Source organism: Protopterus annectens, chromosome 6.part0, assembly GCF_019279795.1.
Source record: "Protopterus annectens isolate FY-2018-M chromosome 6.part0, PAN1.0, whole genome shotgun sequence".
NCBI classification, from domain to species: domain Eukaryota; kingdom Metazoa; phylum Chordata; order Ceratodontiformes; family Protopteridae; genus Protopterus; species Protopterus annectens.
Window position 1 is genome coordinate 1,619,425,614 of NC_056737.1, and position 24,455 is coordinate 1,619,450,068.

Sequence of the window (24,455 nt, forward strand, 5' to 3'; positions counted from 1 at the left end):
CAAGAGTGTCTGGTTCAAGCAGACACTAAAATGAGTACCTATTGCCCCTGTCCAAGAGGGACACAGGTGGAACCCCAGGCGTGGATTTCTGGTTACCCATCCAGTCGTTCAAATTACACTTAAATAAGGCCAATGAGGGGCTTTGTTTAACATGAATAGGAAGCTTGTTCCAAAGGTGGCCAACCTCTGTGAGACAAATCTGTCTCTCCGGCAAGTTCTGTTGATGTCACATACCAGGTTAAGGTCCTTTGAGCAAGTGACCTGTGTGCCATTTGACTTGCGAATGTGCAGCATTTCCATTAAAGCTTGGTCAGAGATTGCTCTATGTGCAAGGCACAGATCGTCTGTGAGCAGTCTGTATGACACTGAATAAAGTGACAGTTATGTCACTCTGTCCACAGAAGTCAGATCTTGAAGACCCTGAATTTTCTTTGTAAAGGACATTTGTGGTCTCAGTTGCTACAGGTGTTTGGAAAGGAACATACAAAAGGGAGCGTTGTACTCTATTATTGGCCTGATGACAGAGGAGTACAGGGAGGTTATAACCTCTTTTTTCTGGAGGCAATGCTCTTAGTTATGAGATGAGCATTATAAAATGCAGTTCTTACCACTGTAGAGACATGGTTATCAAAGTTAAGGTTGCTGTTGACCTGTGTGCCCAGATCTCTCACCACTGACTGTGTGCTTAGGGTATTGTTATTGATGTGGTAGTTTGCAGAAACATCACCCTTGTCAAAGGGGATGATAATGCATTTTTTTGCATTAAGTTTAAGACCATGACTTGGGCACCAGTCATTAGTCTGCGTAAGAACTTCTTGAAGTTTATTGACATAGCTAGTGATCGCTCCCAGTTTGCAGACATGAGCAAAGTTTGTCATCCACAGTACTTTAGCTTTAGCCTGTATTTTGGAGAAGTAGATTTTGAACAGTAGGGAGTCTCAGATCTGATCCCTATGGAACACCACTGATTATGGGTCTGCTGGAGGAGATGGAGTCCCCTATTTTGCCCGTATGAGTTCTATCAGTTAGCCAGTTTGCAACCCCCCCTGACCATATATGGGTTGATACCCAGCTGGGTGAGTTTGTCAATGATGCCTGAGTGGGGGATTGTGTCAAAGGTCTTGGCTAAGTCTAGGTAGGCTGTATGCACAGATTTGCCTTTGTCTATGGCTTTGTTGACTGCCTCAAAGAAATCCACCAAGTTTAACAGGCACGATCTCCCCTTGACAAAGCCAAACTGGGTGGGTTCAGGTGTTTGTAAATTTCCTATATCTTTGTTAAAAGGGTCCATGATAATTCATTCCATGGCCTTGCAGATAAGGCTGGTCAGGCTAATGGGTCTGTAGTTCCTGGGGTCCATAGTTTGTGCAACTGATGACAGTACCTGTTTTCCATTCTGCTGGAACGAAGCCAGTGCTTAGTCTGTGATTGAAAAGTGATGCTAATTCCTTTTTTAACTCATAGCCCTGGATGTTGTCTGGTCCCATAGAGGCTGTGTTTTGACCTTGGAGATTATATTTAAGGCCTGCTCCTTGGAAATACTAAGTGGGGGACAGGCGGTAGGGATGCTTTGGGGTATATGTGGTCGGGACAGGGGATTGAAGTTTTCACTGAACCTGTCAGCCAGTAGGTTTGCCATATCCACAGGTTGTGTATATGTAGTACCATTAACTATGAGTTCAGCTCACATCTAGGCCTTACCTTTGAGGTTATGGATGTAACTAAAGAATGGCTTGTGGTTATCCTTAGTTAGAGAAGCTAATATGGATTCATAGTTCACTAGGAGTCTTATTTGCTTCTTTAAGTTGAGGAGGGAGTGTTTTCAGTGAGGAGGGAGTGTTTCTAGATGTGAGACCATTCCTTCCTACTGTTAGACAGCAATTTCTTTCTCCTATTGTATAGTCTATTACTGGCAGTTGTCCACCAGGCAGGTTTGTTTTTCCTTGAAGATCTTGCTTTGGTTGTGTCAGGTATGGCAGAGTCAGTACAATTGTACAAGTGCTCATATAAAGCATCAGTGTATAACTCAGCATAGGTGTTTGTTCCATTAGTTGGGGGAAGGGCTGTGAAGCTATTTGTGTTGTCACGTAAGAGGTTATAATTTGCCTTGGAGAAGTTTTTTAGTCTAGTTGTTGCTGGGGGGGGGGGGGGGGGCTTGTGATGTAGTTAATTTGTGGTCAGATGTCACCAGGGATGGCCACATACTGGGGGTAATGCAGCGGTCCCACATGTTGGTGAGCACCAGATCGGGGATGTTTAAGCACCTTTTGGGTTTGAAACCAGCTAGTGCAGGGCATTGGAGTTAACAAAATCCAAGAACCTTTGGACAAGTGAGTTAGAACACTTCTAATTTACCTAGTGAATGGATGGGTGTTTGGTTGTATCTTAATTTACTCAAGCAGATCCAAGTAGGCTGAGTGGATGTCCTGATTCATGGAGGGGGGGGTCTTATAGCTGGCAATGACCTGAAGATGGGTCTTACCTACAGTCAGTTGCACCTGAAGTAATTTCAAGGAAATCGTGCTGCTTAACCAGTCTAAAGGTGTACTTATCTTTAATGAATATTGATAAACCACCTCCTTTAGTTCTCATACCTTCCGTTTGTGGTCTGAACATGTGGAAGGAAGTGTAACCTGGTATAGCTATGGTGCTCTTCGCAGCCTTTAACCAGGTCTTAGTGACTGCGCAAATATCAGCATCTTCCAAGGTGAGGACTGCTTCCAGTGAGTGCAGTCTCTGGTTTAGACTCCTAGTATTTAGCAGCATAACCGTGAGGTTGTTTTTAGAGAGTATTTTTATGCTGGGAATTTTGTTATTGGGACATTGCCTAAAAAAGGCACTGTGGAGATGGCAAGAGCTCTTAGTCAGTAACCGAAATCCCAGAGCTGACAGATGAAGACCATCCATGGCAAAGCATCGAGGTCTATTGACCATGTCATCCCAGGTTGACAGATACTGGATCCCCTTTGAATGACACCAGAAACTAAGCCAATTGTTGAAGTCAATCATGTTTTGTTTGTATTGAGGTATCATCGTGCAAAGGTAAAATGTTGCTTAAGGCTAGGGACATCCCTGCCTGAGACACATAATCAGAGAACTCAGTCATGTCTCTCTTCATATAGTCCAGGAAGGTACATCTCAAATCATTCACACCAACATGGACTAGGATGGAGTCATAACAGGGCCTGTTGTTGAGAGACTCTAGTGTTTGTGTGATGTGGCAGATCCTGGCACTTGAGAGACAGCTGACTATGAATTTTCCTTATCCAACCTGGTGAAAGGGACATCTGTGAGTCTCACAACTGAGTCTTCTATGACTAAGATGTTTGTTTTTGTGCTATGCCTTAGGGGCTTGACTGGTGAGACACTGGTGTGTTGATATATTATGTGTAGTGTTTTGCAGAGGATGTATTATGTGGATCATGCTTGTGCTTTTGTTTGGGAGGTCTGTGATGTTTAAGTAAGCTTCTGGTAAGGACCTCCGCATATGTAGTTGTTTGTGTGTTGTTGGTTTGGTAGGTGAAGGAGGTGAGGTGTGCATGCTGACAAACTGCTTAGTATCAGATGAACTGACTGGTGAGTGAGAGAGCCTGGATTCTAGGTTCTTGGTATAGTTGCATCTCTCACATAATGAATTTATGTGGACTAGAAGAAGTGGGTTGTTAATGTACATGAGGCAATTGCTACATTGCCACAAGATGCCCATGTCAACCAGGAAGGCTGGAGAAAGTGTGGGAAATTGTCCATCCATAATGTTAGGTAAGTTGATGTGGTCAGAAAACAGGGAAAGGACAGGAGAAGTGGACAAAAAATATGAAGGGCTAATGGGTAGGATCTGTGTTGGTACCTTAGGAGCTTTGCTAAATGTATCACCTGTCAGTGAGGGACAGTTGTGAGAACTCACCAATGGAGCACCAGCAAATTACTAAGGAAAAATCTGCAGGCAGAAGTGTTTGCGTCTGTAAATGCCAACGGTACCCACTGCAGCATAGCAGTGCGTGGAGTACAAATAAGCACTAGCCCACACAAATGAGGTGTTTATGTATCAAACAAGAGCAAACTGATTTAAATAACTTAACCAAGAAAAAGGCTCCAAACTGAGCCCTGTTCCAGCAACTTTCAATCAGATAAATTCTAACTCCACATTCCTGCCACTAGGGTGCAGGGGAACCATTTCCAACAAAAGATGGCCTGGTTTAGTGCTCAAGTTATACAAACAGAACTAGATTCACTGAGTCTGAATCTAGTCTATGCTACAGCAAACAACTGGGAAGGGACAGGGAAAGATGAAGAGATAAAGGGACCTGACTCAGGATTGAGGGAAGTAGATAGTCAGAGAGAACCTGGCTTGTCTGGAAAAAGAGGTTTCTGAGTAGAAGAAGTCTGAGTGGACTTAGCAGTAGGAGCACTTCTAGAACCCTTCTTACCTTTGAGAGGAGGGTGAGACTGTCTGCAAACAACAGCAGGCATAGAGGGATAAATCCTCTGAAATTTCGGAATAGGCCTTACCCTTGTGTTGCAGAGACTTAAAAAGCTCAGCAGCTGCAGAACCAAAGAGATTTTTATTATCAAGGAGCATGTCCAACGGTTTAGCTTTAATATCAGGCAAAGATAAGAGTTGCGTCTTAACACAGAACCAAAAGCAGCAGCTATAGAAGAAGCATTAGCTACATCATATCTACAGTTTATAGAATGGCAAGATGCTTGGGAAGAGGAGCCCATCAAAGAGAGGGCTGAAACCTTCCCTTCAGAATCAGGAAGGTTAGAGCTAACCTAAGAGGCCTGAGAAAGAAGAGCTAAAACATGCCTGGTCATATGGCTCTGATAGTTAGTGGCCTGAAAGGCCAGGGTACAGCAGTATACACCTTTTTGCCTGGCCATTCCATGGCCCTACTGTCCTTGTCAGAAGGAAGTAATTTAGTAAAACCAAGAGCTTAGAAGGTTTGTCAGAAGAGATAGACACAATAGAGGGGTCAGCAGAGGTATATTTGTAGAGAAACTTACATTCTTCAGGCACCTTATAAAAACCTGTCAGTTTTTTTAGGGGCTGGAGGTTGGAAATTAGAAGCCAGAGAAACTGCTGAAAAGATGTCCAACAGGGCTAGAAGAGCAGCAGAGGGCTTGGGGGACACCATCTGGAGGAGTTCATAATAACTTTTGTGGATGTCAGAAACCTGAGAGTCTCATTTAAAAAAATTCCATCATACAAAAGATAGTATCCCCAAAAGACATTTTTTCAAAGGGAGAATATTGGCTAATGGAATCTTCCTGCTCAAAACCAAAATCCAGTGGAGAAGAAATCTGAGAGGAGTATGCCAAGGATTCTTCCCCAGCATCCAGTTCTTCATCAGAAGAGTCCTGATCCCTAGGCTTACTAAGTGGAGTAGAGGACCAAGGAGGAGCAGGGACAGTAACTCCCTGGGGAGGCTTCAAAGGCATGAGTGCATTAAATAACACCTGTATAAAATCCTGTCATTCACACTGGGGATCTTTGGGAACAGGGGAGATGTTTAGTTTCTCCTTCTACTTTAGAGGGACGTCAGCCCTAAAGACTTAGAAGTTTCAGACCCCTGCCGACTCAATCAATGTAGTGTGAATCTCCTTCCAAACAAGAATCTGCAGAACACCCCTCAGTCCCTCAGATATGATCAGCTGAGGTTCCCCCTCAACATCTGCAAGGGACGTCTGCAGAGCCTCTGAGGATATACAAGAAGCCGTATCCATGCCAGCCTCCAACACAGTCACAGCAGAGGAATCCGACAGAAAAAAAATGGATCATCCTCCAGGCTTTCATCACCCTCAAGAGATAGACATCCAGGAGAAGCAGTACAGCAGCTGAGTCTGACATAACTTGTTTGGTCTTCTTCTTGGCAGATCGCTGACCTTCAGGATGGGAGGATTCCACCATAACACCCTGCGTCAGCAACTTAATATGTTGGTTCTCCAGGTAGATGGACAAAGAAGAGAGAGACAACTACACAGAAGGACTTAGGGGCAAATGTTTGACAAATTCAGCACTTAGTATGGTCTTGAGAAGCACCCAGGCAAAAAAGACACTGTTGTGATGGTCTTTATGGGGAATCTGTTTCCCACAGTGACATTTTCCCTTTCTGTATGACGTGTACACTCACAAACCAAAGGAAGAAAAAGCAAACCAATGGGGCACTTATCTGAAAATGGCTTGGCAACCAGCACAAAGGAGCATTCAGACTGATGATCAAAGATGACATTCGGACTGGCGACAAAAAGGTTCTGAGGATTGTATGTCCGTACGTCACCTTTATGCCTATGCCCTGAGCGGGCAGAATACATGTGACGTATGACATCCTTGAAAACCTAAGGCTGTGGTATTCTGGCCAGACACTGGGCTGCCCTTGGCAGAGAATCCCGGTAGTACAGAATACTGCAACAATGATATGGAAGGACATCTGATTGTATTTATCTGAGATTTTTTTTTCCTGAGAATGGTGTCTAGCAGTGAATAATATTCTGGGTTTCTGTCATTTAGCACCCTTGTATAGTCCATGTTGTAGTTCTGAAAGTTACTGTTCTGGAAAGAGTATGTTTGAAGTTGCAGGGTATCAGTGAGCATTTGGTGTTAGAATTACAAAAAAAGACTAATTTGGGAGGAAAAGAGTTTTTAATAAAAAATGGAGAACGTACTTGTTTAACAGAGATGACAGGTAAAATTCAGTAACTTTTTTGTCAGCAAATCATTGCAGTTTCAAATTAGTGTAAAGTACACGGGCACTGTGATGCTACACATTGTGGCAAATTTGATGGATTAAGTGGAAAAATTAGAGAAGAAAGGTTTTGCAGTTTAAAGCAGCATTTGTAAAACAAATGATTTCTGTAATATTAATTATGCTAGTTAAGATTCAAGTAGAAAAACTAGAAAAGCAAAAGTTTTTCAAACTTAAAGCAGCATTTGTGAAACTAATTTTTTACTATTTAATAATAAAACTAGTGAAGATTCAGTGAAAAAACATATTGTGATAAATGAAGTGATGGAGAAAGCAACATTATTTACAGAAGGGCCTGACTAGAATTGCAGTATAAAGACATGATTACAACACGGAGAAGATCAGAGTTTGAATAGTAACTCTGGCACTGGAAGAGCCAGGCAATGGAGGATAGGAATGAGTGGTTGTTGTCGACTTACCCATTCTGGGAGAGGGAGGTTGATATGGCTTGCCGTCTGTGTGACATTTAGAGGGGGCACTAGGTGTTACACTCAGAGTTTTGTGCACAAGCAGCACACTTCCTGCAGCACACAACACAGCTCAGAGACCTGTCATGATGGAGGGGAGATCTCCATTGGGCAATTTGGAGGCCGCTGCACAGGACCAGAAAGCAGGCCCACTCCCTGCCACCTGTCTTTTCGATTAGTAGAATGGATGGACTAATTAGGGGAAATTGGTAGGAGCAAATGGACCTTAAGGCTGACAGTCTAGTCAGGGTATGCCAGTCCTTTAGAACAAATGAGTCAGCAGGGTACATATAGAGTAACTATTGGGCATAGCTTATGGAGGTGCAAAAAAAGAAAAAAAATTGCCAAAGGACTTGTAAAAAAAAAAAAAAAACAAATCTCATAAGGAAAGCAAAACAATGTATGACCTGATAAGAAACATGTAAGGGGGATATGACCTGTCGTCTGTCTAATACAGTTGCCTCCATGATCTTTGAACTGCCAGATAATGTGAAGAAACATTGATTAAAAGAATGATAGACTGTAAAGTATACTTGACTGCACTTGTTGAAAGTACAGATACAGCAGACACTACATAATGTGCATTTCTCATCAGAGGAGTGGACAGTCAGTTGAGTATATCTAATTATACCATGACCCCCCCAAAACGTGCACGCTGATTGGCCAGCGTGCACATTGTAAATCGAGTTATACTAATGGAAAAAGGTCCGGTCGCCCAGACTTTTTTCCATTAGTATAACTCTACTTTTAAAACACTGTCTCACTATGTTAAATGGGTTTAACATAGTGAGACAGCTTTAAAATAAGCAACGGAGATCTCCGTTGCTTATTTTAAAGCTGTCTCGCTATGCTAAACCCATTTAACATAGCGAGACAGGTTTTAAAAAAAAAGCAACGGAGAAAGCAAGATCTCCGTTGCTTTTTTTACTGTTTCGCTATGTTAAATGGGTTTAACATAGCGAGACAGTTTTAAAATAAGCAACGGACATCTCCTTTGCTTATTTTAAAACTGTCTTGCTATGCTAAACCCATTTAACATAGCGAAAACAGTAAAAAAAAAAGCAACGGAGATCTTGCTTTCTCTGTTGCTTTTGCCCACAGCTCTGATGTACTGAGCAGGCGCGCAGTACATCAGAACTGCCACGGATGCCAGACATCTGCGGAAGGGCAGTAAACAGGCATTATACTATGCCATTATTTAAGAAAAGTAATAGTTTCTTTTCTTAAATAATGTCATGGTATAATAGCAATAACCCACTTCTGGGTGTGGGTAATGTATTTACCCACGGTTGGCTTTGTTTGGTCCCTCGCCCGAGGGACCAAACAAAGCCAACCGTGGGTAAATACAGCATTACCCACACCCAGAAGTGGGTTATTGCTATAATAATTACTTGCCCTGATAACCACTGAATGGCCCCACAGAAGGATGCAATGTTTTAGACACTGGAAGAGTGCAAACATCATCTGCCATGGAATAGAATTCTGTATCTCACTGAAGATGATGCTCTGTCAGTATGTTCAGAAAATGTTTGTGATTGGTCTACTGAAATATCTTGAGTGTACAAGGGACCTTCACAGTACTTCACAGCAGGATGCTTTGTGTAGTAAAAGTTTGTAGATTAAGGAATGTTGGAATGGAGCTATTAAAGCTGTTCATTTTATATGTGCACAGACATTGAATCACCTCAAGTTCACTCCTTTCTTAGCAATCGTGGACAGCGAATGTGTGGAACTTCTGTATCATACTGATGTTAGGTGGCTTAGTCATGGAAATCTTATGCTGCACTATTTTGCTTTTAGAGAGGAGATTGATTTGTTCATGAAAACAAAAAAACAAGGATGTTCTTCAGCTAGCAAATTCGTTTTTTATCTGCAACCTTGCATTTTTTGACAGTTGTTCCTGTACGCTTGAATACACTGAAGCTGATATCTGATAGTGTTAAGTATTTCAAATTTGACTGGCTTTACATATGTAAGTAAGCAAATTTAAACCAGAATGACCCTTGACTGAGTGTACTAGTCCATGCTACTCATGTGACCTTTTGAGTATGAGACCTCTGAATTGCAAAATAAAGTACAGTAAGGTTTAAAAAAAATGTGGAAAACAAGACAAAGTAAGGAGCAGGATGGATTTATTGGTGAATGTGGTTGTTGTAACGTATTGTATTGTGATGTCAGTGGCAGACAAGCAAGACCTCTTTTTGAAATCTTACGGTCTAAATAGATCTTGAACTGGTAACTGTAGATTACCGCCGTTTAATGGCTCGATTTAAACAAGTCAAGAATGATTTGGGAAAGATGTGTATGTAAGTGATATTTGGCTGGCAGCATCATTGCAACAAGATGCGATTCAACAATGGTACTTGAGTGTAGAGTACGGAAGGTAAAATTATTCTAAATACATATGGCTGTGAATGTGAAACAGGTGAGCAGTTGGCACTACTCTGCAACCAGAAAGATTTGAAAACAGTTTTACTTAGTAGTAGTGGTGTCTGTTGGATGACATTTTAATTCCCTTTCATGCTGTCATAAACTCGCAAATGGTGTTCGGTGCTCTGGCATTTTATCACAGAGAATTTAAGTGTATAAGTTTTTAACGATCTTTATCCTGCAGACCTTGATTAGTTCCCCCTCAGTCTTCATTTATGGGTCCGTTTGAATCTTCTGAAAACAGATGTATTGCACCAGACCTACAGTGGATGATTTTTGCCACTAATAGAATGCCACAAGTGTGATGTGACAGCACATTGCCCTGGGAAGCTGACAACCCCCCTCCCCGCCTTCCCTGATGTAGAATCTCTGTTCCCACACCTCTGGTTTCTTTATCCAGTTTCTCAAAAGTTGAACCAGCTCAGAGGAGAAGAAATGATGTGCCACTTGCCCCCAGTGTAGGGTGGCTCTGCCCCCACACCCACAATATTTACATGTACTGCTTCCAAGGTCTCACTGACTTGTAGAACAGAGAATAAAAGTATTTAATCTTTCCCTGAGACAGTGCAGCCACAGAGGCAGAATATGTGGGGATGGAGGGGGTAGAGCCACTACATCAGGGTATGCGAGGAGATGTATCTCCCTACAGAAATGCTTTAAACTAGCCTGGTATTGAAATGTATTGAGATGGTAAGATGGGGGTAACGGACATTAGAATTAATAGGTTAGCCATCTGTAAAGTCTGTGTTAGCCTTGCAAAGTAGACACCATTTACAGGTAAAAGTAGCATTCTGTTAACAGAGAATGGCATTATTGTTTTGAGGGACCAGCTCACACAAGAATGTGTGAACAGTTTGGCATGTGATACATGCTCACCACTGAATGTTTAATGACATCTGCCTAGTGTGCATTTGATAATAAACCTGTAGAGAGGGGAGGAGAGAATGACACTGGCAAGGTTACGGTGAACAAGATAAGAATATGAAACTAGATGGAATAAATAGAGGATGCGAGCTATATAGCTGAAAGAGCAAGTATAAATGAAATAACTGAGCATTGATAGCTGTGTTCTAACTGCCAGAGCACATCAATGGGCATATTATCCATGCTGTACACTCATCGCCTGCACCAGTGGAGTAAGTAAAAGTAATGCAAGATAGGACACATAGTTCAGTAATATGCTGAACACACTGAAATATATTCATGAAAAAGTCTTCATTTAAACTTGCTTTGAAGACGCAGTACCTAACTCTGCTTTCTTGTTGAGCACGTTTTCAGTATTTCTCATTCCAAACACATTGATTTATATTTTTGATTACTTGCTTAACATAATTCATGGTCAGAGGGGAGAGTCAGTGAAATTAATCCTGGGTAGTACTCCAGTCTGTTGCAAGGTATCTGGCAAGCACACTACAGTTAATGCTGGGGCTCATCAGTTCACCTTTGCAGTGTCTTTGGAATGTGGGAGAAAACTGGAGCACCCAGCAAACTGGAGAAAGACACATGGAGGACAAGCAGACAAGAGGCACTCCAGCTATGAACCAAGCACTGTGAGGCAGCAACACTAACCACTGTGTCACTGTGCTGCCCATTCCAAAATAAAAAAAAAAACATAAAACAGGAATGGATGACATTAAATTGCTGAGCCCCCCCCCCCCCAACCTTTTAATTAATTAATTCCTGCCTGGGCACTTTTCCGTCTTTATCACTGCAAAAAAAAAAAAAATAGTGTTAGTATCATGTCTCTGATAAATCATCAGTCTGTCTTGTGCAGTACTCACATGCTCACATTTAGTGCCTGTGGGTCTTCTTTACACATAACATTTGATTGACTCTAGAGTCAATCGTCACAGAGCTCTTCCTTTAAATTGCAGCAGAAGATGCTGAGAACTTATTTTCTTTGGAGTTACAGTAGAAATTACAGGGTTCATATAAAAGTCATGAAGTATTGCTTACAAATGGTTGCTACCACTTAATGTTTACCCGACTCAGAAGCCAAGAGAACCTGAAGTCTGAAGACACATACATTTATTGTGAGTCTTGCTTTACATAAATAATGTAGAAAGAAAAATGAATAAAATTTTTTACATAATTTTTTTCCTTTTGCAGTCTGATGTCATCCACCAGAGTGTGTTTGAACTGATCCACACAGACGACCGGGACGGTTTTAGGCACAATCTTCACTGGGCACTGAATCCTCCACCTTTCAAGGAAAATGAGTCTGGAACTGATGGTGAGTAGCTAGGTGAATGCCAGGAAAAGGCCACCTGATGTTTAGGTATCCAAGTTTTTTTGGAATCGGGTTTTGATTAACCTTAACATGAGTCATGATCTTATCCCTATGTGCAAAAGACAGAGGCTGGGTTTCAGAAAGCCTGTTCTTTATTTATATTAATATAAGTTGCAGAGTTGGAGGATTCATTGAAGAGGATGATTACTTTGATCAAAATTGCACAAGCTCTAAAGATACCCCCAAGGCGCATTGCCCTCTAGGTTTGTTACAACGTGGAGGGAAGGGGCAATAAAAGCTGTTCTGATTTTCTGTGATTTTTGATTACATTTGTGGCTTATACCTTATCTGTATAGTAGTACCATGTTTAATGCAGACCTTTTATTTTTCATTTGAGGAGTACAGTCTATCAGACTGAATGCGTTATACATTTCTTAGTTTTAGCATAATAATTACTAAACAGATATAAATATTTAGCCTTTTTGTGTGAAGGATATAGACACTGACTCAAAATTATGTTGATCTTTATTGACTGTTTAAGGGAGGGCATAATGTTTGAGGTATCTTACTCGTACAGTCTAACCTCTTTATAAACTATGGAAGCTGAACAGTTGTTTTTGATTGCTACGTTTTGTACGAGGGTGAATCATGGTGATCTGCACTAGTTTTACAGAAAAATACTTTCATTCATCATCATTGCAGAGTATTGGTTGGAATTCATGTAGAGTCTTTGTGGAAAATTACATGCATTCTGAACTTGCTAGCTAAGGGAAGAGCTGGAAATTTTGTTGCTGCACTTCATTTATGTAAATGTATGAAGGAGTTTGAAATATGGCTTTCATTCATTGTCATTAACGAGTAAATGTAACTGGTGTCGGTTGGCATTTTTAACAATGCATACTGATCTATTGCTCATTTCATCCAATGTGGTAACAGTTTTACCTGTCGTGTCCCAGTCCCCTCTACACCTCAGGGTGTCTAATACTACTCCTCTGTGAACCCACCTTTTCTTTTAGTAGTCTGTTATATCTACCTCACTGCATTATCTCTTTGGGGATTGAGTCTTTACAGAGGAATTATCTAGCTTTGTGACAAGCTTTTGAAAGGCTACAGGAGGAAATGTTGTCAGTGACTGATACTTTAGTATGCATATGATGCAAATGTTTCATCTTGCTGATGCACTTACCCTTGTCAACTTGCATGTAATGTACTATTGGATAAAACCTCTCTACTGCTGAAGAGGCCCACCTGTCTAGATGACTGACCTGTGCTACAGAATGAAATCGTGGTGGACATTTCACACTTTGTCCCAGTGAAAGTAGAGCATTTCACTATCCCTTCTGCCAGTACACACACACACACACACACACACACACACACACACACACACAGTCAAAATTGAAGAAACACAAATGCACACGGCAGGAAAAGATCTACAATGCCATGGCTTATGTCCTCAGAATGTTATAAGGTGAATTTAAGTTTGATGTGCATTCGTCTTTGAATAAAAAAATGATTAATTCTAACTTCCTTTCAACTGCAGCAGGAATCCCCCCTTAAAATACAAGAAAATAATGTAAAAATAAAAATACAAAAATAATTAAAGGTAGTTTAATTTATGCATAATAAGCTATTGGAGCAAATTCTCAAGTTTTGGAATCCCCAAGGATGGCATATCCATTTTTGAAACAGTCCCATTGAGTTTTCACACTGCTGGTAGACTGAAAAGAAACAGTGTCTTGATATTTAAGTTTTAGAGTCTCTGGATGACCAAATCTCATTATAATTCCTTGAATGAGTAAAACTTGTCTAATACCGGCAAACAAACTTCTCCTATTCTCAGTTCCCAGTGGGAGATCCTGGAACACAGAAATGGAAGTCTGATCATTTTTTTTCTTAATTGTTTGGCTTTCTGCATTAAGTATTTCTAATTAAGTGATACAAATTTAGCCAAAACAGTTCTAGTTATTCCAGCCCTTAAGCATGCCTACTCAACATGCCACACCCTGATAAAATAAAAACAAGACTTCTGATGTGTTCTGAAAAAAAGGGAAGTCAGTTGTAAATAGATTGAGTGTAACAGCATTTACTGTGAACCCCCATGTTCAAGAGTTCCTGTTAGCTGAAGATTGTGACATCTGCAGAGCTATTGAGACATTATAATCCCTGAAAAGGCTTCCGGCCCTTTGGCTTCTGTTTCTAGTGAGTGATAGTTTAGTTTCTTTTCACTAAACTCAGTAGAAAAGTTTGTAAACTGATAATTCTTTCAGTGGAAAAGTTTGTAAACTGATAATTCACCTGCCACTTTTATTTAGTTCAGTCTGCCATGGAGTTATTTAAATTCAAAAGATTCAAAGATTCAAAGAAATGTTATTGTCATTTAGGACCACACAAGTGCAGCCTAAATGAAATTACACGTCAGCTCACGAGAGAAATGCAGTGCAAATAACGTAAATACACCAGTATCAAAGAATAACATAAGAAAGAAAATAACACTTATGACATGCAAGAGGTAGTTCACATTACATAAACACATTCAATACCCATTATCCAGGGATAAATAATAAATACCCACCACCAAACCCCTACACTGTTAAGATATAGAATAAATAGAGACTAGTGAGTAGCAGCTGTTTAGTTACTGTATTGCACTTACTAACCTTAGATGTGACTCAGTATAGCCATCATATTACTTAATAGTAATGCTGGCGGTAATTGCTCTGAGAAACAGGATTAAATGGAAAAAAATCTACATTAACAGTAGCTAGATTGTGAAGCACAGCTACTATTTGGTTCAGATTATCCATTTTGATGACAAATTGTGAGCCCAGAAAGAAGATTGTAAAAGGACGGCTTCTGTTTCTGTTGCTTTTGGAATAAAGCATAAATCAGGTAAGCTTGTGGGTCTTAATATAGTATTAGCTCAAAATAAATAAGTAAATAAATAGCAGAGTTTTTCACCTTGTGTAGTTGGCATAGATGAACAGCTTTGACTGCATTCATTGTTCGCTCTTTTTACTGTACTTTCACTCATCTGACGTGTTGTGTTATTGCAGAGTTGCTGCTTACTTTCTTGATACTCCACATAAAAAAATGCCTTCTGGAGCATTAGTGTTGCTTCCTGGGGTATTTCCTCAAATAAAGATGGCAGTACCTGTCCTTGTGTTTGAATTTCCAAACCCTGTTCTAGTCTGGTATTTTTAAAGACAGATTGATGAAACAATTCTTCAGTAGACAGTTGTAGAAGCAAAGCTCCAATTGATTGCCTCATCCAATTTGTGGGATTCTGATATGATTAAAAAAGTGACTGCTATACCTTTTGGGTGTCTTTTGATACTTGTTGCCAGTCCTGAAGCAGACCTCTGAAAACGAATATTGAACCCTTATTTTCGGGGAGGAGGGTGCTCACATTTGACATCAGACTGCCTTTAAACTGTTTTAGTTAATTGTGCACTCACATCTAAATTTTTAAGGTAGTGTAAGCTCAGACAACAGGTTTATCACCAAATTTGCAAAAGTGTGTCCATTATCACTAACACTATCTCAGTGTTCACTGCCTCCTAGCACTTTCCACATACTTGCATCATCCTCCTTGGAGAAACCTTTTCCGCATCATCTGTCTGTATTCAGCCTGTCCCCTTGTATTTTTGTGACAGTGATTAACTCTATGGATGAAAATATTCCAGTGGATGTTTCATAAATTTTGACTCTCATTTCACATTACCCAGTTGTTGAAATGTTAGAGGATCTGAACACCAATCCTTAGATGTATAAATGGAATAGGAATTGGTTAAAGTCTTGAATATGGAGAGTTAGAGTACAGTTTAACTTACACATTCACAGAATTATACAACAGGGTGTCCCACGACTCTGTTCTGGAGCTTTTTGTTTCATATGTGTCATACCATGCCTCTGACTGACTGCATATGGGATTGCAAATCTGCTGATGTTTCCATACTAGGGTTAATGATAACAAGCCTGGTAGATGAAATATATTGCAGCAATACGCAGATTATTGTTCAGTGTTGTAGACTAAAATAAATATAGCTTTTAATCCAGTAGAGCAGAGATTCCCAAAGTGTGGATCGCAAGCTGATTTTGGGTGTGTCGCATTGGCTGGATGAAGGCCACCGCTAGTTGGGAGGGGTCCACTGGCTGGGAGATTTATTTAAAAAAAAAAAATTTAAGAGCCCTTTGTGTCCAGTCACACAGACATGACAGATGTGTGTGACCCGCTGTTTACATCTTCATCTTCCGCACACGTGGAATTTGAATACCAAAAGGCATTTGAAATGTGGACTGCAAATGGATAATTATGAGGTAGGTGTTTGTGTGTGTGTTTGTTTAAGTGGTAGGTATATAGGTGTGTGTGTATGTGAGAAGTAGGTAGGTGTGTGTGTGTGTGTGTGTGTGTGTGTGTGTGTGTGTGTGTGTGTGTGTGTGTGTGTGTGTGTGTGAATAGTAATGCAGAAGTCCAGTTAAATTAATGGTGTTTGGGAACTTATAATGGAAGAATTCCATATAACCATTAAAACATCGCTGATGTTGTGATTGAAGAAGCATCCATAGTACTTTTGAGTGTCAAGGGCAGCGGATTGTGATCTTTATGCCCCATCATGACCAAAATGTCTCACAGATGAGTAATGGAATTGTGCCTTATTTGTTTATTACTACCCTCTGGACAGAATGTAAGAGAACTGCTTGGCGCCCTCATACAGTTTAAGATATGAAATGCTAACCTGTGTTTGACTTGAGCACTTTGAAATGTGTTTATTCACTTTTGGAAGTCAGTGTGATGGGCTTATTTACTTTAAGCAAGCTTGATCTGGATGCACTTGCATTTTTCCAGGAAAAGCTATAATTCCTTAAAGAGACAGTTTTGTCTTCTTTTGTTATAATGTATTTATTTGGTGTTATTAATTTAATTGTTACGAGTTATAAAATTAAAGAATATTATAAGCAGTTAGCTCCAACTTGCAACCCAAAACTGACAATTACAAGCATGCGGTAGATTAGAGCGTATGTCTATTTCTGGGCTGAGCAGATCCATGGTAAGCCACATGGTAGCTAGTAATGAGTAGTGGGCCACGAAAAATTACAGTTTACGAAAGTGGATCCTGGCCCATAAAAGTTTGAGAACCACTGCAGTAGAGTGTAGTATTATATATTACAGTCAGCTTAATAGGAAATATCCATATTCCTTTAATAATGACATTTTCAGGCAACTGATGTTAAAGATCTTGACACTTTAATGGATAGTTTATTTGATTTCATGCTAGATGTTAATGTGGTAACTAGAAAATGTACATAGTTTCATCAAGACATTCATGTATTCAATTAACCCTGTTTAGGGCTGTGGTGTGTCCACGTATAGAGTACTTGTCAATGTTTTGTGTTTATAATTTGAATGAGATCAGAAAAGGATATAAAGATACTTGACAAAGAAGACTGCTGATCTATTAAGAGTAAACTGACTGGAAAAAAATGGGGAAATTAAACCTGCGTACAGGTAGGTGAAAGCTATTCAGAGCATTATCAGTTTATAACTGTTCTAAAAGCAAAGCCTTGGTAGGTATCCTAGGACTTGTTTTTAAGGTAATTCATATGGTATTGGAAATAACCTGATGGTGGATATAGATAAAATTCCATATTGGTATAAAAAAGAGATTATTTTGTTGTATGTGGAGATCTGTTGTGGAATTGTTTGCCATTAGTTGTTAGACAAGCAAAAACATTACAACATTTCAAGTTTTTGATAGAGATTTGGGCTGGCAACAAGGTGTATGACCTTGATGTGGATGTAGACTCCAAGATTACCTACTAAGGTCTTGAGACTGTGGTTTAAACTACACTGTAACATTGTATCATTTCATTCAGCCATTCTCACAATATCAGGTAAAGTTGCCAGGTAATTAGCATATGCTGCACTGAGTACATTTTCCCACCCTGTCCTCTCTCCTTGTCTCAACCCCATGGTCTTCCTGGCCATTCAGCAGAATCATTCTGTAGGTAAGCCATTAGGTGTGTACCTTTCTGTCTTTGTTGTTGGTGTTTTCTTGCAGATGGATAGTACAATGAGTTGGAATTGAAATGCATACTGCTGGGGTATGCATGCCTTTTAACCTTGGTGTACGGGCACTACCACAGGCCAAAGAGACCATGTTGACATGCTGATGGAAATTTGAGAAATGTGTGGAACAGTGAAAGAGGTCACATGAGAAATTCAGCCAATTATTAGCTTAATGCAGAGGACCTTCTACCAAAATGTGAGGTTTAAATGTACTGTTATACTGGGGCAGCGGGATGGAGCATTTACTGTGACCCAAACAACCAGGGTTGATTTAGCAGCCCTGGTACTTGTGGGGAACATGAGTCAGTGTATTTTCCTCCAGGGGAGATTGGGAGAAGCCACCAGTTGTGATTCCCAGGAGGGAATGGGACTTCTTGGAGTGTGTATGCTGAGGGTTAGGGTTAATTACCAAAAAGCTGAACTACCTCTAATGGCAGCCTGATTGATGACCTCTCCAGGACGACTTTTGCCCTGCTGTTGGAAAATAAATGAGTTGATTGTTCAGTACAAGGCTTAAGATCATCATCCTGTAGGGTCAAAAATGGCAAAAAAATGTATCTGTTTATTATCTGTTTGTTTAAATTACCATTACTATTATTATTATTATTGTTGTTATATTATTATTATTATTATTATTATTATTATTATTATTATTTTGACATTTCAGCCATGACTTGTAATGAAAATACTTTGTCCTTTGGAATGTTGTATTATGTCAGGGGTCAGCAGTGACAGTAGCATCCTTAATTATGTCAGATTGAGCTGTTGTGTGAGTACTTTACACACATCATCTTGTGTTACTAGGTAAGCATTGTACCTACACAAAAAAGCAGCATGTGTTTTGAATAATGAGAACAAAAGCAGATGTGTTTAAATCTGTACATCCCAGTGGCAGCTTATATCGATACCTATGTCACCTTAAAAGGAAGAAGCATAGGTCACATTAATATAATGTAAGTTGTAAATTCATCTTTGCAAGATAAGTAAAATTAATTCAGATGGCATTTAATATAAGTAGCTTTTATTTAAAATGTTTATATTTTTCAGGGGTGCATTTTTAATATGGATATTTTGCCTTTTTTATCACTACAGTCTGTTCTGTGAATGCAGCCCACTGCAGCAGTGTCATCACCTATGATCCACAACATTTGCCTCCTGAGAATTCTTCCTTTCTTGAAAGAAACTTTGTGTCTCGATTTCGGTGCCTCCTGGACAATTCTTCTGGTTTTCTGGTAATAGTTTTGTCCATAAACTTATTTTTCTTTTCATTGCACCCTTTTTTGTTTTCAGGCTGATGCCTCCTCTACATGAATATAATCTTCCCAGACACGAAAGGAAGATACATACAGTAAGGGAAGCCATAAGCTGACAGACTGGGGACTGGTGAGAGAGAAAGGTCATAATTATAAGTGTTCTTTTTGCCAGGGAAACAGTTTGTGTAAACCTGGAAAGAAGTTGCTTTCCTCGATTTATAGATGGCACTGCAAAAGATTTTTTAAGAATACAAAGGAATCTGGGGATGTAACAAGCTGCATATATTCTCACTGGTATTGCATTTGTTAAGTAGAGGGAATAAGAGGGAACTTTGTACTTTGGAACTAAATGTTTTAGTAAAAGAGCTATGCACTAAAGAATGGTTTGACTTTGCTGTAGCCTAAATAGCACCTGATGATATATGAGCAGTTGTACAGGTGAACATCTACCTGAGAACATCAGTACAGTACTTGTTTTGCAGTTGAGACAGGTCAGTGGATTTAAACCATCTTAGTGCAAGCATGCCCATGGGAAGAAGAATGGAATGCTATTCTGGAGGAAAGCTAATTGTGAAAGATCAGTGGGATGGAGGAGAAGAAATATAGGAATTATATTCTTCTCACTTGAGACCAGAAGAGATGGGGGGGGGGGTCATAATATTGGTGCACAAGATCATGTCATGAAGATGTCAAGGGGTCATCCTGAAGAGAAAGGACATAGGGAGAAGGAGGAGACACATGCTGTAGGTTGTAACAGGGTCCGACTACTCACTGGATACTTGAAAGCACCTTTTCACAATGAGGATTATAGATCAGTGAAATAAGATACCAGAATGAGCTGTAGAGATGTAATGTACTCAACAAAAAACAGCTTTTATGTACTTTCATGAGAATTTGTGCAAGAAATCTAAGGCAAGAATCCCAAGATTCCAGTAAAATCCATTTTGGAAATGTAGCCGTTTATATTTTTCACAATAATGTTATTTTAGTTTCCACTACCACAAGGTCACATCCCTCACAATTTAAAAGCAAATCTTCTTGAATTCAGTCATCTCTGTCTCCATCCTTTAAGTGTTACTGCATACCACCAAACATCTCCTCACTAAGTATTACAGCTAGTGGTTGTACCGCGTGAGGTTGCAAAATCATAGGTTCCCCATTCCATTCTGCCATACTTACTGTTAGACACATCACAAGAAGCTAAATAAGTCTACAAAATGATGAAACACACTGCACAAAGTAGTCCCTTAGAACCTAACACAGGCCTAGAACCTCTTCACCAAACTATGCGTAAAAGTAATTCTCTGCTTAAAAGGACCCTTATTAAATGCAGGCATCCCCCTAACTAACTGGAACATTTAGACACATTTCTTCTCCCCCTCCTTAGATATAATAATATCTGAATCCGGAGTAAAAAACGTTTGCCAGACCTAAGTCACTTTTTCTTGGGTTATATTTGTGGCATACAAGTCAGATGAAGATATCAGGTTAGAAGCATTAGGCAGAAACTTTCTTAATGCATTAGCTTTAGGGGTAAATTACAGGTGGGATATAAGCAAACAGAAGGCATTCTTTACATAAGGATTGAAACCTGGGATGTTAATTGTCCCACTAAGGGTATCATGTGGGACATTGTCTAAAAGATCCTCATTATCGTACGTGATCTGCATAATCATATGTATTGTAAATGCATAAGTGACTGCACTGTGTGTACATGCAAGTGTAACTTTGCAGAATACTTAACTTATGTAATGGGATGTATTGTCTGTCTCTCATTCTCTGTATGTATACAGGTACACCAGCTGTAGACAGAATGTGTACCTTTGCAGTTAACAGTAATTACCTTGTGGAAATGACTTCTGGAAATGAAAGCTGTCTTGCAGTCAGCGCAGAGGATTAAGGCTGTCAGTTGTTAATGATCTGCTTCCTATAGTCAAAGGTACAGAATTTGATTCCTTCCACTTCATTCACGTACTGTGTGAATGTAAGAAGGTCACTTGACCAGAAAGTGTTCCCGGATCATCCCAGAAGAGGGACACATGTGTCCAGGGGGCTTACCCTGTTAACACATGTATTTTAAAAAGTTTTTCATGTGAGAGACAGATACTTCATTTTTTTACTTCCACACTTGAAATGAGCATGTGTGATTATTTTGCAGTAGTATATGGACATAACATATTGGTAGACAGGCGAAGTGGCTATATCATATTTTTTTTAAACTGTGTAAGAAAATGATGCTGCAGTGTTTCTTTGGAGACAGGCAAAGTTTGTGTAATGGTGAGTAATAAATACATCTGAAAACACTGTTTGCATTGGAAACTACTAAACCACTGTAGTTCTTTATATTTAATTACACAATATGTTGGCTTAGGTCTTTATTTATTTATTTATTTTTTACTTTGGCTTTTGTTTCCTTTTCAGGCACTCAACTTTCAGGGGCGGTTGAAATTCCTCCATGGACAGAATAAGAGAGCAGAAGATGGGACACTCTTACCACCTCAGCTTGCTCTGTTCGCTGTTGCCACTCCACTTCTGCCTCCGTCCATCCTAGAGCTCAGAACTAAGACTCTTCTTTTCCAGACAAAGCACAAACTCGACTTTACTCCTATGGGTTGTGATGCAAGGTAATAGACATTTTTGTAGCTGAGTGCTCTTACAAGGTCATAGATATTGCACTATTATAAAATGATTTGGACAAATGGTAGTGCCTTGAAAGGTAGCAGAAGTCAGAATCTGGTTAGTGCACTAGAGACATAAGTGATATGCAGTAAGATTCCTACAGACCTGTTGGTGATACCATCCAAAAACATATAGTTCAGGGATGTAGTTTACAAAAGACATAATAAATATGTTGATGACAGTTACACTTGAATCTTACTAATGTGGATTATAGAGCATGTACCCATTTTTTCTTTGGAGAGAAACCAGCTGCACTTACTGGTAAAACTGCATTTACATAATGTGTATGTAAATCCTCATATAATGCAGAAATGCAAACTAAACTCAGCTGTGTCTCAAAATTCATAATGTTCCAGCAAGGTTATTTCACCATAACTGTTACTGGAAGGTTCATTACTACTGTATGAGACAGGCCTCCATTCTAATTTAAATGTAATCTAAGAAACATTGCACATACTAAGTTAATTTTGAAGTCTATCTGACAAGCTAACAAAGCTGGAAGATTTTCACAGTTCCTTTTTTTTTCAGCCATGCAGTCAACAAGCAAATTGTATTTACTCATGCTTAGTGATTGTATGACTCATAAACAGCCACCACAAAAATATCAAAACTAGTTTTAATTGTATAGCAGGAATAACGTACAGTTAATTTTTGTGTGCCCTTACCTTACTTCTGCTTTTACACTTTGTGCTCTACCCTTCACTATTTCACTCACTTCTTCCCTTCTTACTCTAACCATCCTGTCCTTTTGTCCCCTGTACTGTGTACTTTATTATTTTAATTATCGTTATTAATTCATGACTATCTTCACAGATCATTTTGTTTGTATTCATAATACTTCTTGCTAACTTTCTTGTCTGCTGTTTATATTTGTCTGGGCTAAACCTAAAGTAAGTCCACTTGGATCAGTGTTGTACCCCGGTTACCAAATTGAATGAAAGTAAATAAATGTCCTGGAATGGTGAAGGGGTTATGGTGTAGATGTACTTCCTCCTGGCTTGAGTACTTGATCGAGCCAGTGCAGTCAGAAGTAATTCTTACTGGAACTCCTAACCCCGTAAGGTAATAATGTATTATTCCTGTATTAACCCCCACGTTTTGAGCTTTGTGACTTAAATTATGTAAAAAAACAAAAAAAAAAAAAAAACATACTTTTGCAGAGATTACAAGATAGATGGACCCAGTTGTGATGAGAAGTTTTATGTTATATCTGTATATGTGGAAAAGTAGATTCCATGGTTCTCAGATAAAATTGAGCAAACCGTTCCCCATTCCTTAATTGTTTATTAGTTTAGAATTTAATTCAGTATTATTAACAGTAATGTACTATTGAGCAAGTGTAACATTTGTCTTTGAAGTCAGAATATCCCAAGACTTTAAGTAGTTATATTTCACTTGTTACATTGCATTGCTGAAAGTTGTGAGGAGGCTTTATTCTGTGGATGTGTGAAGGAACAAGATTCCTTTTTCTGCTGCTTGAGATTGTTCAGGTGGATGTTGTAAATCCTGCAGTTGTCATTGAAGAGTAGTGTAGATGAGAGTAGTGGATTTCTACAGCGTCCTAACCAAACAAAATTTTCTGTGGTCACTAGAAGTATCAGGTCTTCCATGAGAAAGACTCTAGCTTCAGTATAAACTACCAGGTCGTGAAAATTGAAGAGATAACATCTTGAGCACAGACAGTTAATTTGCAAAGGCTGCACAACAGAGTAGCAAGGCAGCACAGAGTTCAATATATTTATTGAATATTGATGAATGTAACAAACTAGTTTCGGCCAACAGCCTTCTTCAGTGTAAAACAATATCATCAAGTTCATTTACATCATCCTTTAAATACACGCCAGGAGCCAATCAAATAGACGAGCCCATGAATACCAATAAGTTTTGAAAAAATGCTTACAAGACAGGTTTGAGGGCACCCAAAGCAAATCATATGGTTATACAATAATGGTGAGTGTATACACTCAACTGTGGTCCATCCATCACAGGAAAAACAACCACCAGGTAAAATAAGGCCAAACAAATTCTAGATGTTCAAACATGTCAGTAAGACAATATTAATACATGTTATTGGTTTTAATAATCCCATATGGGTGTACCACAATCACAAGCCATTCAGCAATTCTAGTTAGAGGAGCAAAAAGTCAAAAAATCAATACTATCTATTAGACATGCCATGTCATAATAGGGCATATATTAACCAAATTAGGTAGTATATATAAGTGTAAAAATATATATATATATGTATATATAGAGGTTGATAGTAGGCGACATCAGTCTTGAACATAGCATGCAGGGTAGATCAACAATAATATTGACACCAGCCAGAACATAAGTGCTTTCACCTTGGTTCAACAGAAACATTGCAACTATTCTATATCCGTCCTGGACACAATAATTGACCACCCAATGAATACAAAATACCAAAAATATGATTAATGTGTTCCAACATCTCCCTCTAACAATATATTGGTACTTGAATCTAAATAATGTTCCCATATTGTATAGAGCACCAATACTGACATCAACAGCCTAAACATAAAGGCATACACCTTTCTTTCAAAAGTTGTGATGGCTGTTATA

At 39.3% G+C, this 24,455-nt stretch overlaps 1 protein-coding gene across 1 annotated transcript in view; it reads left to right on the top strand.

Annotated features, from left to right (window-relative positions):
- The window catches only part of LOC122804877 (aryl hydrocarbon receptor-like), a 1,212,833-nt gene that overhangs the window by 1,110,144 nt on the left and 78,234 nt on the right, over positions 1 to 24,455 (top strand). Inside the window, exons 5-7 of the mRNA XM_044075064.1 lie at positions 11,750 to 11,873; positions 19,033 to 19,172; positions 21,615 to 21,817. Of these exons, the coding sequence (XP_043930999.1) occupies positions 11,750 to 11,873; positions 19,033 to 19,172; positions 21,615 to 21,817 (467 nt within the window). The remainder of the gene's footprint in view (positions 1 to 11,749; positions 11,874 to 19,032; positions 19,173 to 21,614; positions 21,818 to 24,455) is intronic.